The sequence below is a fragment of the Pangasianodon hypophthalmus genome, chromosome 3 (genome assembly GCF_027358585.1).
Source record: "Pangasianodon hypophthalmus isolate fPanHyp1 chromosome 3, fPanHyp1.pri, whole genome shotgun sequence".
Taxonomy (NCBI): Eukaryota; Metazoa; Chordata; class Actinopteri; order Siluriformes; family Pangasiidae; genus Pangasianodon; species Pangasianodon hypophthalmus.
The window spans coordinates 17,217,172-17,230,151 of NC_069712.1; the positions used below are offsets into that span (position 1 = coordinate 17,217,172).

Below are 12,980 nucleotides of genomic sequence, written 5' to 3' on the forward strand. Positions count from 1 at the left end.
GCAAATGTTCAGCCAAACAGAAAAACAGACTCAAACACATTTCTCCCACAGACAAGGTTATTTATTTAATTATATTCTAACTGATCCATGTTTGCCAGACAAGCTGTCATATTATAGTATTTGTTTAATTTTTTGTGTGCAGAACAATAAGTAAAATGCTACTACAGTAAAGTAAACTATCTTTCAGTAAAAAAGGAGAGAATCAGAAGGTAGTAATAATCACTATAAGATAAATTGCCAATATACTTTTCTTTCAACAGTCAGTAAAGTTCCAGTTTAGGTCTTTAATTTTACTTTGCCCTGTAGTTTTATTAAAATTGAGTTCAGTATAGGTGGCCAGGTATTACTCAGGAGAAAACTCATTAATAAACCTGAGTTCTGGGCAAAAAAACAAGTTTTGATTGTTCTTTAAGAAAGACTTATGTACTTATGTAAAACTTACACAGACTAGAGAATAGTTAATATATCACAATAAAAAAATAATAACTTGTTTTTCTTGCTAAATAATACTGAAGCTAAGTGTTTAGAAGTTAAATGTCTAATTCCGTTATGATGTTGAGAAGGTAACATCACTCAGACAGCAGAAATGGTTAACATTTTCACTGATTCTTCACTTGCCCTAAATAGACACTCTACCTACTAAAAATGGCAAAAACCTACCTACACCCAAGTCACTTTTTAGGTAAACTCAGATGGACTTGTCTTTGTGGTCTGTGATGTTTTATTGTTAAAAACTGAAGACTTACAAAAAAAATGATTAACTACATTTGAAGGAAGTGGAAAAACTATTAATCTGATTTCTCCTTGTACCATTCCTGTAAAGTGAGTGTCTACCACCAGGCCTCTTATGTTTACACATGGACATAGGAAACTGAAGGACGATGTTCATTTATGATAAGAATGAGTGCACACAGTTTAAATCTTCATGCTCTATTGTAACTTGCAAATCAAATCTGATATAGACCGCTGCACTGACATTGCTCCGTGGTGAGAAAATCTTGAGCTTAGACCTGCTTGTTATGGGGCCCTGCAGTAAAGAGCAGCAGCGCCATCTTGTGGTAAAGGCACTCATAACAAGTGAATTTATTATTGGTGGAGGTCAACAGAACTCAGAGAGAATGCCGCTGAATGCCTCTGGTATCATAGGAGCACTTTTCTCTTTGAATAAGATGATAATAATAATAATAATAATAATAATAATATATTTATATATACTATGTTTATTATATTTTCTCATATACGCATATTTATTATATTTAGGTCCCAGTTACAGATCTCCTTTGAATAATTAATAAAAGTCGATTCTTATTTATAGATAAGGGTTATACAATTCTATAAAGGTTTGGCTCAAGTTACTGAGAGTGTGCGCTGAACTACCATTTCCTACCGAGTGAGACAAATCCCGCCCCCTTCCTATCACTATTTGTAAACGTTTGTGTCAATCACTCCATAACGCTTGTAATTGGTCACTGGTTGGTAATTTGTCGCGGTCGCCCTTTTACCTCGCGACCTTTCTCACATTGCAACATGATTGGCTACTTTTTGGAGGTCAGCAAGTTGAGCGAGCATTTCTATTGGTTCATTTCCCTCCGCCCATTCTCCATTGCTCAAGCTAGCTTGAAGGTGAAATTCCTGTCCGGCGGCTCAAGCGACAAGCTCTGCAGTTTTGCGCTCAGTGGCTCTCGATTCTTTAAAAAAAAAAAAAAAGGTCCAGGACATTTACTCAGCCCAGCATGTCGTCGATATTCAGCGAGGTTCCTCAAGCCGCTCCCGTCGCCGTTTTCAAACTGACGGCGGATTTTCGTGAAGACCCGAGTCCTAACAAGGTGAACCTCGGAGTGGGAGGTGAGATGCTGTGCATGATGCTCGCTCACACTGAACACAGGAACACAGCACGCCCTGTGTACATGCAGCCGCGTCACTGGGTCTACACTGCTTTACGGCTTTATTCAGCTCAGAACCATGGACACAAGTTGCTAGCTAGCTAGCTAATGAATGAATGAATGAATGCTGAGCTAAGTTACCAGAGATACCTTTAGTGACTGTTAACAGTTAGGCTCTGTGCTGCCAGCTTTGCCCTGACATCATGCACGCAGAGTTGAACTGGAATAGATCACATGTTTTCTGCCCTTTCAGAGAAGGTCTGGCCTGCTGCTCTGTGTACTGCACACCAGGGACCTGATCAGAGATCATATAGCACCTGTGCTTAATAACACTCTTCCTGATTCTCCATTGACCTTGAGTGTTATTCAAATCAAAGCAAGTTTTAGACATCTTTCACAAAGTCATTTATGGATCTGTCAGTAACTGGTGGTTTGTTAAGATCCCATGTTAAGATCTTGTTAAGATGGGTTAAGTTAAGATCCCATGTTTAAGATCTTGTTAACCCAAACCATTAAAAAATGAAGCAAGCTTGCAGGGCAGTTATTTTGAGTTTTGAGTAGGTGTGACTGCGACACTTTGTCCTTGCTGTAATGATTCTGCTCTCAGACCTGCAGGAGGACAGTCAGCTCACTCACCGATAAAGCTGAAAAAGGTTTCAGTTTACGCCACATTTCTCAGCCGAATGCTAGGCTATATTTTCTGCCCCTGTTGGCAACGGTTAAGAGGAGACATGATGATACACAACCCAACCCTACCAGTTCAGCCATGCATGTTTTAAGTCAAAGTGCTGGAAGCCAGCCAGGTGCATGCAAAATAGATGAAGAGAGAATAGAACACGGCATCCTATAATGTCAATAGGGTTGAGGATATTGTGACATTTTAAAATGATATTCCTTGCTGTGCTGCCGGATTAGTATTTCATTCTATCTGGTGGCTTTTACAGCAAAGGATTTGCCATACAGCATACATAAAGGTTAGATAAATTTGGGTGCTAAAGCAGGAACATGACTAATTATGAACATGACACATGTAATGACGAAAATGCTTAATCCTTGAGACTTGTGGTTGGATAAAAAAAGAAAGAAATAAGGCAAAGAACGTTGCATCACACAAATCCCTGTTTTATAGAAAAGAGGTTTGATACGCAATTTAAGTAAAATGACTCTACAATAGGGCTGCACAGTATATTGAAATTATTGAAATATTGCAGATGTAAATATCATGATATGCATGTCAACAAGGGCTTGCAATAACTGAATGTTTTTAATACTTCAAAAAGTTAGGAAAAGTCAAGGTTTTAGGGTGACACAGATAATGCTTTCTTTTCCTCAAAACAACATGAAATGTATGTTGGTTATGTCATTTTCAGTTTATATATATATATATATATATATATATATATATATATATATATATATATATATATATATATATATATATAAATTTTAAGTTGATTTTAAACACTTGTAACATTATCATACTGCATATCGCATTATTTAACAAGTTATCGTATATCGCATTTTTTCTTCAATACCATGCAGCCCTACTCTACAGTCAAGCTTGGGTCGGGTGTGTAAGCACCCTCCTCCTTGATAAGATTGCAGTTTTCCTGATACTCCTCTTAATTCCATTGGTCAGGTTTGTTTCACCATAATCAAGATATATTTTTAATGCACAGGTTGTGTGGGGTTTAATGTGACCATGTAATCATGTAGGGCTTGACAGTTTTAGCTTTGTTTGCGTAATATAATTTTCCAAACTAGCAGGCCAAGAGGGTATTTATTTCTGTTTTGTACAGTAATTGCCTTTTTATCGTTTCATTGTGATGTAACCTGCAATGTTCCCGTCAAAGAAAGCACACACCCTTAAATAAAACATGGACAATTAAAGTATAGCATTTAAAGATGAGAAAAATGAAGTGGGATTGTGTTTCACATTGTCTTTGTGATAGCAGTCTTGTTTATGGGGCCTTGTTTAGGAATGCCATATTGCCTTTAGCCAGTTTAGCTGCAGTGAAGTGACCTCAAGAGATGAAATGGTGATTTGAGACGCTAGGTAAAAGGCCATAGATAAGTCTTGCATACCTCTTTGATAAACAGAGTTCACAGTTCTTTTTTTATTTCTAGTTAAAGGCACTGTATCTTATTATTTTGTGTTTAACCAGAATGTTTAATAAACACGCCTCAAGTGATGTTTAATCTATGAATCTTTAACGAATTGTTGTAGAGTGGCTTTTTTCTGCATCTCCCACTCTCAGCCTGTTATCACTGAACCACAATGAGTTATGAATATTTATAAACAGACCCTCAGTATTCATTACTATTCAGTAGTTAAGTTGTGAAATACAGCTAGCCTGATTCTGATGCTGCAGAATATGAGTACGAAGGGGTGTAAAATATTAAACTGTGAAAGCTGCAGGAATGGTGAGTTTATCAGTATTTTCAGTAAGTTCAGTGCTGTGTAACCTGTTGTGGTCCCAAACCCAAGGAGGAAAATGCTGATTGATGTCTCATGCTGACGTCATGAAGCCCCAAGATAAGTAAATTATTTGCAGTTGTACTGACCTGTGTTCTCGATGCTGAGAGAAATGATAAATAGTTGAACACAACCTTTACCCTCTGGCTATGGACATGGATGTGTGTGACCAAATAATTTGTTTATTGCATTGTAGCACGAATGGATGTTGTCACAGTTTGCTAGCAAACATTTCCTCCCTGGAATTCTGTGGTCACGCTTCACATCGTATACCACCTCAATAAATAGTATGTCATGTCATACAGTGGCGTCTTATTTAGTATGATAGTATGTGGTTTTTGGGCTGTAGTGTGTGTCAGCCTTATGCTGTATGATGATCATAGCTCTGGTCTCATCACGATAGAGTATTTCTCATGACATCCTTAAAGTGTGCAAAAATAGGAAGAGGTTTGTTACATTTCCCATTTTCCTGATGTTGGTGCAATTCTGTATAGTCTGAAAACCATCAGAATACAGGAAAAAAAGACCAAAGACCATTTGCACATACTGTGCCTCCAGAAAGTATTCACTCCCCCAGTGATCATTTCTCTTTTTGCTGTGTTGCACCATCAAATGTATTACATTAAATTGGGATGTTTTGTGCTCATTTTGAAGTGACTCTCTACAGAAATAAAATTGAATAAAGTATGTAGATGTTCTTAAAATTATTTAAAAAATAAAAATTCTAAAGACTGCATAATTGATAAGTATTTACTCCCTTACTTTTAGCAATCTAAATTAGAACTAGAATTTAATTTTGGAGCACTCGCACTAAAAAAGTTTAACGGGGTTCACCTGTGTTCATTTTAAATCCACCGTGTCCAATTGTAAGCCTGCACAATAAATAAATCACTGACTCTGGGAGGTCTAATAGCTAAAACGACAGATCCGATCAGTCCTGCTCTCATGAAGACCAAGGAACTGCCCATGAAACTTCAGCAGAGCTTTCAAAATTCTTAGGAGCACATGTGAAATCCTTTATAACAAAGAGGAAAAAATAAGGCACAAGACTGAATGCTTGGGTAAGAAGGGCAGTTGTCATAGCAGTATCCAAGAGGCCAGCTACGCCACTGAAGGAGTTACAGGGCTCACTCGCTGAAATAGGAAAACCTGTCCACACCTCAGCAATGTCATCAGCTCTTCACATCCAGCCTCTATGGGAGAGTGGCTAGAAAGAAGCCACTTTTGAGAAAGGCCATGTTAGAAAATCTGAGAACTTTTAGAAAAAGATTTTGTGGACTGATAAGACTATAGTTAAACTATTTGGTTTAAAGCATATGTTTGGCGCAAACCGAATACAGCCCAACATCCCGGTAACACCTATTCCTATGATCCACCATGGTGGTGGTGGCGGCATGATGCTCTGGGGTTGCTGTTTAGCAGGAGGAACTGAAAAGCTTGTTGCAATCACAGGGAAAATGGATGGAGCCAAATATAAACAAATTGTTGAGGAGAACCTGTTCTAGTCAGCCAGACATCTGGATTTAAGGCAAAAATATATGTTCCAGCAGGACTATGAGCCAAAGCACAGGCCAAAACCTACATAGGAATGGCTTGAAAAGAAGAAAGTTTGTGTTTCAGAATGGCCGAGTCAAAGCCCAGGCTTAAATCCCCATTGAAAAAATGTGGGATGAGCTGAAAATCTGCTATCCACCAACATTCTCCATCTAATTTGGCAGAGTTGGAGAAAATTTGCATTGATAAATGGAAGAAAATATCAAAATTAAAAAGTGCAAAGCTCATATAGACTCATCAGAGACAATTTAAATACTGTACATCTTCACGTAATTGAACATGTGAATTGTTGTCTTTTTATTGTTTTTATTTTTTCTCATGCTTTTTTTTTTTTGTCTTTTATAGCATACAGGACAGATGAGTGTCAGCCATGGGTGCTGCCTGTTGTGAGGAAGGTGGAGAAGCTGATTGCTGAGGACGACAGTCTAAACCATGAGTACCTGCCCATCCTAGGTCTACCTGAGTTTCGTTCTAGTGCATCAAAGATTGCTTTGGGTGAGGACAGTCCTGCCGTTCTGGAGAAGAGGGTAAGCACAGCTTTCACATCAAACACTAGTCTGGTCATTACAGCATGTGACAGTGTAATGGGAGACATTGTGGCTAACATTTCAGTTCGACACATTACTGTATTCATCATGCACACTGCATTCAAAATTTCGAATACTGAAGAAGTGTTCTGGTCTCATTTTGAAGGTCATTTCAGTCAGAGGTGTCAGAGGGGATGCTTTGTTTCAGTATGTTCTTCACATGTCTTGCAGGTAGGAGCTGTTCAGTGCCTAGGAGGAACTGGTGCTTTGAAGATTGGTGCTGAGTTTCTGCGCAGATTTCACAATGGGAACAAAAACACAAAAACACCTGTTTATGTCTCTTCACCCACATGGGGTAAGACAGAAAATTGTGGGGCTTAGGAATGCTACGCGCTTCAGAGTTAGTACCATACTAATTGAAAAGTGAAAATAAATGAGTAGGATTTTTCAACAGTAAATGCTGAGTTTATGCTTTCCGGGAGCATAGTTCAGTACACCTTATTAGTGGGCCTGTGATATGAATTAAAGTCCAGAGGTGCTGGTCCTAACCTTTCTAAGATAAGGCTTTATCTTCAATTGACTAAGCACTCTTTTGTGGTTGTTTGTTTCTCTCTCTAGAGAACCACAATGGTGTTTTTGCTAATGCTGGGTTTGAAGATATTCGTTCATACAAATATTGGGATGCAGAGAAGCGTGGACTGAACCTGTCTGGTTTCCTGGGTGATTTAGAGGTGAGGTGTAAACCTAGCAATGCTGTATAAACTTTCAACTCTAGACTGCAACAACTTATTTACTTACCAAACACTGATCACTTTTACTGGCACCCTTCAAGGGAATTATTCTCACATAAACTTTTTTTCTCCTCTGAAAAACAATTGTGGCAAAATTGGCATCCCCAAAACAATGAGCTATAAATATAAGTTTGCATAATTAAAATCCATTTGTGGTTTAAAATCAAAGAACTTTTAATACCAAAGAAACATATCGTTACCATAATAATAAGGTTTCAAATGTCTGGAAATTTTAATCAGGAAAAGGATGCATGAATGTAACATTGCTATTTAACTGTTGTTAAATTACTTATTAATGACTATTAAACTCTTAAACTATTAACATAAACATAAAACACATGAACTTCACCAAGCCACATTGGAAATATAATTGGAATCACATTTTATAATTGAATGAGTCCAAATGAAACTTTGTTTCCATGGACACCCTCTGCATGTTTAGTGAAAAAAGGAGACTGTGTACATGAACAAGAGCTTGATACCCACTGTAAAATTTGTTAGTGATGAATTGATGCTATTTGCTAACTTACCGATTTGGAAAACAAAGATTTGAAAAAAAAATTGTTAAAACTAAACAGCATGTACATGTACAGAAGTGCAAACGTCTACAGTTTAGCCATAGCTTTTATGATTTTTGACCTGTTGCTAAGGTAATTAGGGAGACACACCTGAAAATTATGCTTTCCTACATTCTCTGATAATGTAGCACTCAAACAGAATGGGTGGGACTGTGATCACTTTGGTCAGTTAAAAATTGGAGAGCTTCTCATTCTAAGTAGCAGTCACATCAGACTTTGCCTTGCTGTTCTTAATGTTGCTTGGTGCACATTTGGGAAAAAAAATAAATAAATATCTAGCTAGTTGACGTTACCTTTACATTCTCTCTAAAATCACATGCCATCCAGTCTGCCTGATTTCATATCACCAGCAAGGTAAATAGCAAAGGGGAAAATCTGGTATGATACCCATCAGAACTAACTAACTGCAGCTTGATGGTTGCATGATCACATGATCAGTTTAGTCTACCAAAAAAGTCTGGATGTAAGTGAGAAAACTGAAGTCAGTTAACTGTATGCAAAAAGGTAGAATGCAAAAACATGTATTTTGCATTTCTGTGCAGACAAACAGGACTTTCATTGATAAATGCACATGGTAGGATGTGTGCGCTGCCAATTTTTTTTTTTAGTATGTATAGGTTTATGTATACATTTGTATAAAATAAGGTTTTACACCTTAAATCACTTCGACCACTATGTTTTATCATTCATGCTGTCAGCATCGAGCCGCTCCATCCATCAGCATGTGCTTTTGTGATAAAATTCTCTTGTATAGTTAAACTCAAAATATCTTATAGTGTATGTGTTATTAATTTTTGCCCGTTGTCCTGAAGGGTGCCAAATAAATCTGGGGTTTATCATAACTATGCCCTAATAGACCATTTAATGATAATCTAATAGTGATGTTATGTCTTTCAGAGTGCACCTGAACACTCTATCTTTGTGCTGCACGCCTGCGCCCATAACCCCACAGGCACAGATCCCACTCAAGACGAGTGGAAGAAGATTGCTGAAGTAATGAAGGTGAGAGATTCGGTTTAACTCGCTTCAGTCATGCTACAGCATGAGAAATAGAGCACCATGCAGTGACTAATTACTGTACAAATATCACCTCTGTTTACAAAATTGTATTTGCAATTTGCAGAGGAAGAATCTCTTTGCCTTCTTTGACTCAGCATATCAAGGCTTTGCCTCTGGAAATTTAGAGAAGGATGCTTGGGCAGTTCGTTATTTCGTGTCTCAGGGTTTTGAAATATTCTGTGCCCAGTCTTTCTCGAAGAACTTTGGACTGTACAGTAAGTTAGTCTTTACTGCTTTTGGACACATAACCTGCATCTTGTTCTGCTGCTAACTAAAAACCTTGAAATCAGACAGAATCATTAACTCACAATAACCGTGACAAAGTAAGCGTACCAGTAGAATGTCATCTTAAAATTATGAAGGCCTGTTTAATGCTAAATGTTTTACACAGATGAAAGGGTGGGCAACCTGACAGTTGTTACTAAAGATGCAGACAGCCTGAGCCGTGTTCTCTCTCAAATGGAGATGATCGTCCGTATCACCTGGTCCAATCCTCCGTCACAGGGAGCTCGTGTGGTTGGGATAACACTCAACACCCCAGAGCTCTTTGCTGAGTGGTATGTATTAGCACCATCATGTTCCTATAAAGTTACATTCAAACATTAATGAGCCTATAATTACACCTTTAAATTCATAAGAAGGCACTCATACTTTCATCAGATTTATTTATCTGTCTATTTACTTTTCACATACATACATACATTGTCTTTGTTTGATTGGAAAATTGAATTAAAAAATGTGACGATACAGTATTCCATAAATGAAATATATCTGTCTGTCTGTCTGTCTAATCAGGGAAAGTTGTTTTGGCAGCCCTAGTGCCTATATGTACATAAAGCTCCTCTCACATTATCAATTTTATCAAGTTTTTTGAAAAAAAAAAAAGAAAAGAAAATCTTAATGAATTGATTTTCTGTTGTTGCCTTGTATAGGAAGGATAACGTGAAGACAATGGCTGACAGGGTTTTGCTGATGCGCGCTGAATTGAAGGCCAAACTGCAGGCTCTCGGCACCCCAGGCACCTGGGAGCACATCACTGAGCAAATCGGCATGTTCAGCTTCACAGGCCTTAACCGTAAGCATCATCCCTACACAGCACACAGTCTGTCAAACAAAGCAGGGTCTCTAGGATGAGTTTGAAAAAGCTGGCATACAGGATTTTATTTTGTATGCATTGTAACTATACAGGACCAACTTGGTTGACCAGATAACCTTGTGATAAACTTGTGTATATATAAATATCTCTTTAGGGTTCAATCTAAAAATAAATCAAGGATAGGTTTAGGGATTCAAACCTGGCTTATGAATTAGAACCAGTTAAGCACTGACATTTTCGTGAAAGCTGTATCAGCTCTGTGGAATAGACAAAATATGACTGAAAACATTTAAATGATAACACGCATGTTTACACATGTTCCAGACTATTCATTATTGCTTGTATTTCACAGCCAAACAAGTGCAGTACCTGGTGAAGGAGAAGCACATCTATTTGATGGCCAGTGGCCGCATCAACATGTGTGGCCTGACCACTAAGAATATTGACTACGTCGCTGAGTCCATTCATGAAGCTGTCACCAGGGTCCAATAACCATGTTTCTCATGCCATCTTTCCATTTGTGTGTGAAACAAAGGGCGTTATTAATGTGGCGATGTCCTCTCACACCCCACCCCCATTTTCTCCTTATTCACCTGTCTGCAGCACTCCAGCGTCATTTGCTGGCTATATGATCAAATATAAACTGTAAACTAAATTATCCTTTAAGGTCATGTAGTTGTTCAAGAGAGATAGTTTTGTGTGGTGTTTGTCTCACTTGTACTCGTCCTGGATTAGAACATAAATCTGTATTTAGTGAGTCTGTTCCCCTTGTAGTGGTGCACCATGGAGTTTCATGGCATTACTTAAAAAAGCACTTTCTTGTATAATTATGAAGTGATGAATCAGTACCACGAAGTTGTGACTGAATTGATGTTAACAGGTTCAGCTTGATTGGTTTTTAAGGCTTAAACCGTTTTTCAAAATGACAACAATATAGTGTACAATATGTACTTACTATGTTGTATTGGTGAGTCAGGGTAGATGAGATGATTCTTTGAAGCTGAATAAAGAATTGAAATCTGTAGCACCCCCCCTTCATGTCCAAGGGTACATTTGTCATAAGGGAGTGTTTAAAAATGTCTTTGCTTCTATAAAATATGAACAAAAAATTATTTGCACGACTTGTACAAGGCTTTATTTGAATATGATACTGTCTCGTTTCTAGCTGATGGCCACAAAGGAACGTGATTTACATAAATTTTTACCCCTAACTTTAAACTACCTTGCTTATAACCTGCACCAACATCCTGACCTTCCGTTGTGGCTGCATCATCTAGATCTTACCATTTGCATTTCAGATACCACACTGAACCACAGTGACTATCACCATACTCCAAAGTAAAAACAATGTATATTTAGTGTTGACGGTTCTTAGAAACATTTTGCACTTTATGCTAAGTCTTTCGCAACTGTTGTTTTTGTGCCCCCGTAAAGGCTGTGCATGTGTGTTTAGGGTAAGTGCAGTGTCACGGTAACTTTGTCAAATATATTAACATATTAGCACAAGTAAGCTTTGGCTTATGTTGCTTAAATGCCTAAATGTTAAACATTTACATAATCTCTCAGAATGTTAAATACACATGCACAAAATATAATAAATAGGACAAACTGATCAAGCCTCTTGAAATAAATAGGATGAAATTACAGAACACCATCTGTCCTGTTTTTTTTTTTTGTTTTATTTGTGTGTGTGTGTGTGCTTATTTGAACTAAGTCCTTGGTGCAGAAATACCTGGAATGTGTTCTCTTGTTCAGAACATCTGGTTATCATAGCAGAATAGCCAATAGGTCATGTGACCTTAGCTAACAGCATAGGCCTTGAATGAGCATACAGTTGTAATGTGTAGTTAATGCTTCTAGACCTACACAGAAGATAAAAAGCAAACCTAATTAAGATTGCTTATCATAGTTTAAAATAAATGACAATGTTTAACTAGACCGTTGTGCTTATCTCTTATCCCTTTTGGTGAATGTTCACCTCTTTTTTATATATATATATATAGATATACACATACTTTTTTTTGCATTGCCAACCCAGGGAAAACGACACCAACAAATGCAAGTCAAATTTATTTATTTAAAAAAGTTGTCATTTTCATTGTACCACAATATCATCTTATATAGTTCTCATATACTATATTTGTAAATCTTTGTATTTCTTATATACTCATTCTGAACATTTCTTTATAAACACTATATTCTTATATCAACTTTATATATTCTTCAGCCATTGCTTACAATCTTTACTGAGAGTGCATGGGAGAGATGGCTTCACAGAAATATTTTTCCCATTGCCTTTAGCAATATTGACGGGCTATAAGGCGTTAATGTATGCATCATCAGAATTAGAGTGAGAGAGAGCCTGAGGGAGGGATGCAGTGTATCTTGTGCTCCGCCAGCTGATGCTAGCTAGGTTAGTCAGTGCTACTGCAATTCCCCGAAGCCACTGGATTGTGTGTGTGCACGTGTTTGTGTGTGAGAGAGTGTGGGTGTGTACGTGTGGAGGGGGGTTGGGCCCAGACGTCAGCAGGTGTCACATGTTCCTATGCCTGCAATGCAGCAATGGGTCCAAGATCGCTTTCTCCATCTCTCCTGTCTCATGTGCTCTCAGTAAAGCAGAGTCAGCTTACTGTATTGCACAACAGAACATGACCTGAGAGCAGCAGCACCGCTGACAGGCGCCTTTTCAAAAAACACTAGACTCCAATAAGTCAGTAGAAAAAGGGGGTTATTCATCATACAGCTTTGTTATTGCTTATCATTACTATAAATAGCTATTCGAGGGATATCAAGGACGTGTTGTTGTTGCCAGCCTGAGTCATTGTTTCTCTGTGCTGTAAACTGATGGAATCGGGTTGAATGCCATCATCGATTCCTAGCAGCTCAGAGGCACTGCGGATCTCCTGGGTGTGTGCGCCTCATGCAGACATGCCTCTCAGTTCTCATTAGCTATAGAGTAGGATACTGATGCCTGCTCCATGCATGCAGGACAGGAGAGGTGTTGTTGGTGAAGGGT

General features: G+C 38.0%; 1 protein-coding gene across 1 annotated transcript; it reads left to right on the forward strand.

The window, feature by feature from the left end:
* Nucleotides 1-1,597: 1,597 nt before the first annotated feature.
* got1 (glutamic-oxaloacetic transaminase 1, soluble) lies at nt 1,598-11,613 on the forward strand. The gene is made up of 9 exons (XM_026943482.3): nt 1,598-1,845; nt 6,259-6,440; nt 6,672-6,795; nt 7,059-7,171; nt 8,707-8,811; nt 8,933-9,083; nt 9,260-9,425; nt 9,801-9,943; nt 10,317-11,613. Exons 1-9 carry the CDS (start codon nt 1,734-1,736, stop codon nt 10,454-10,456), a joined length of 1,236 nt encoding a protein of 411 aa, XP_026799283.1. The 5' UTR covers nt 1,598-1,733; the 3' UTR covers nt 10,457-11,613.
* The last annotated feature ends 1,367 nt before the right edge of the window (nt 11,614-12,980 follow it).

Coding starts and splice junctions, on each gene's coding strand:
- got1 (XM_026943482.3), top strand. CDS start 1,734: ATGTCGTCGATATTCAGCGAGGTTCCTCAAGCCGCTCCCGTCGCCGTT. Junction 1,846..6,258: donor GGTGAACCTCGGAGTGGGAG/GTGAGATGCTGT, acceptor TGTCTTTTATAG/CATACAGGACAGATGAGTGT. Junction 9,426..9,800: donor CCAGAGCTCTTTGCTGAGTG/GTATGTATTAGC, acceptor TGCCTTGTATAG/GAAGGATAACGTGAAGACAA.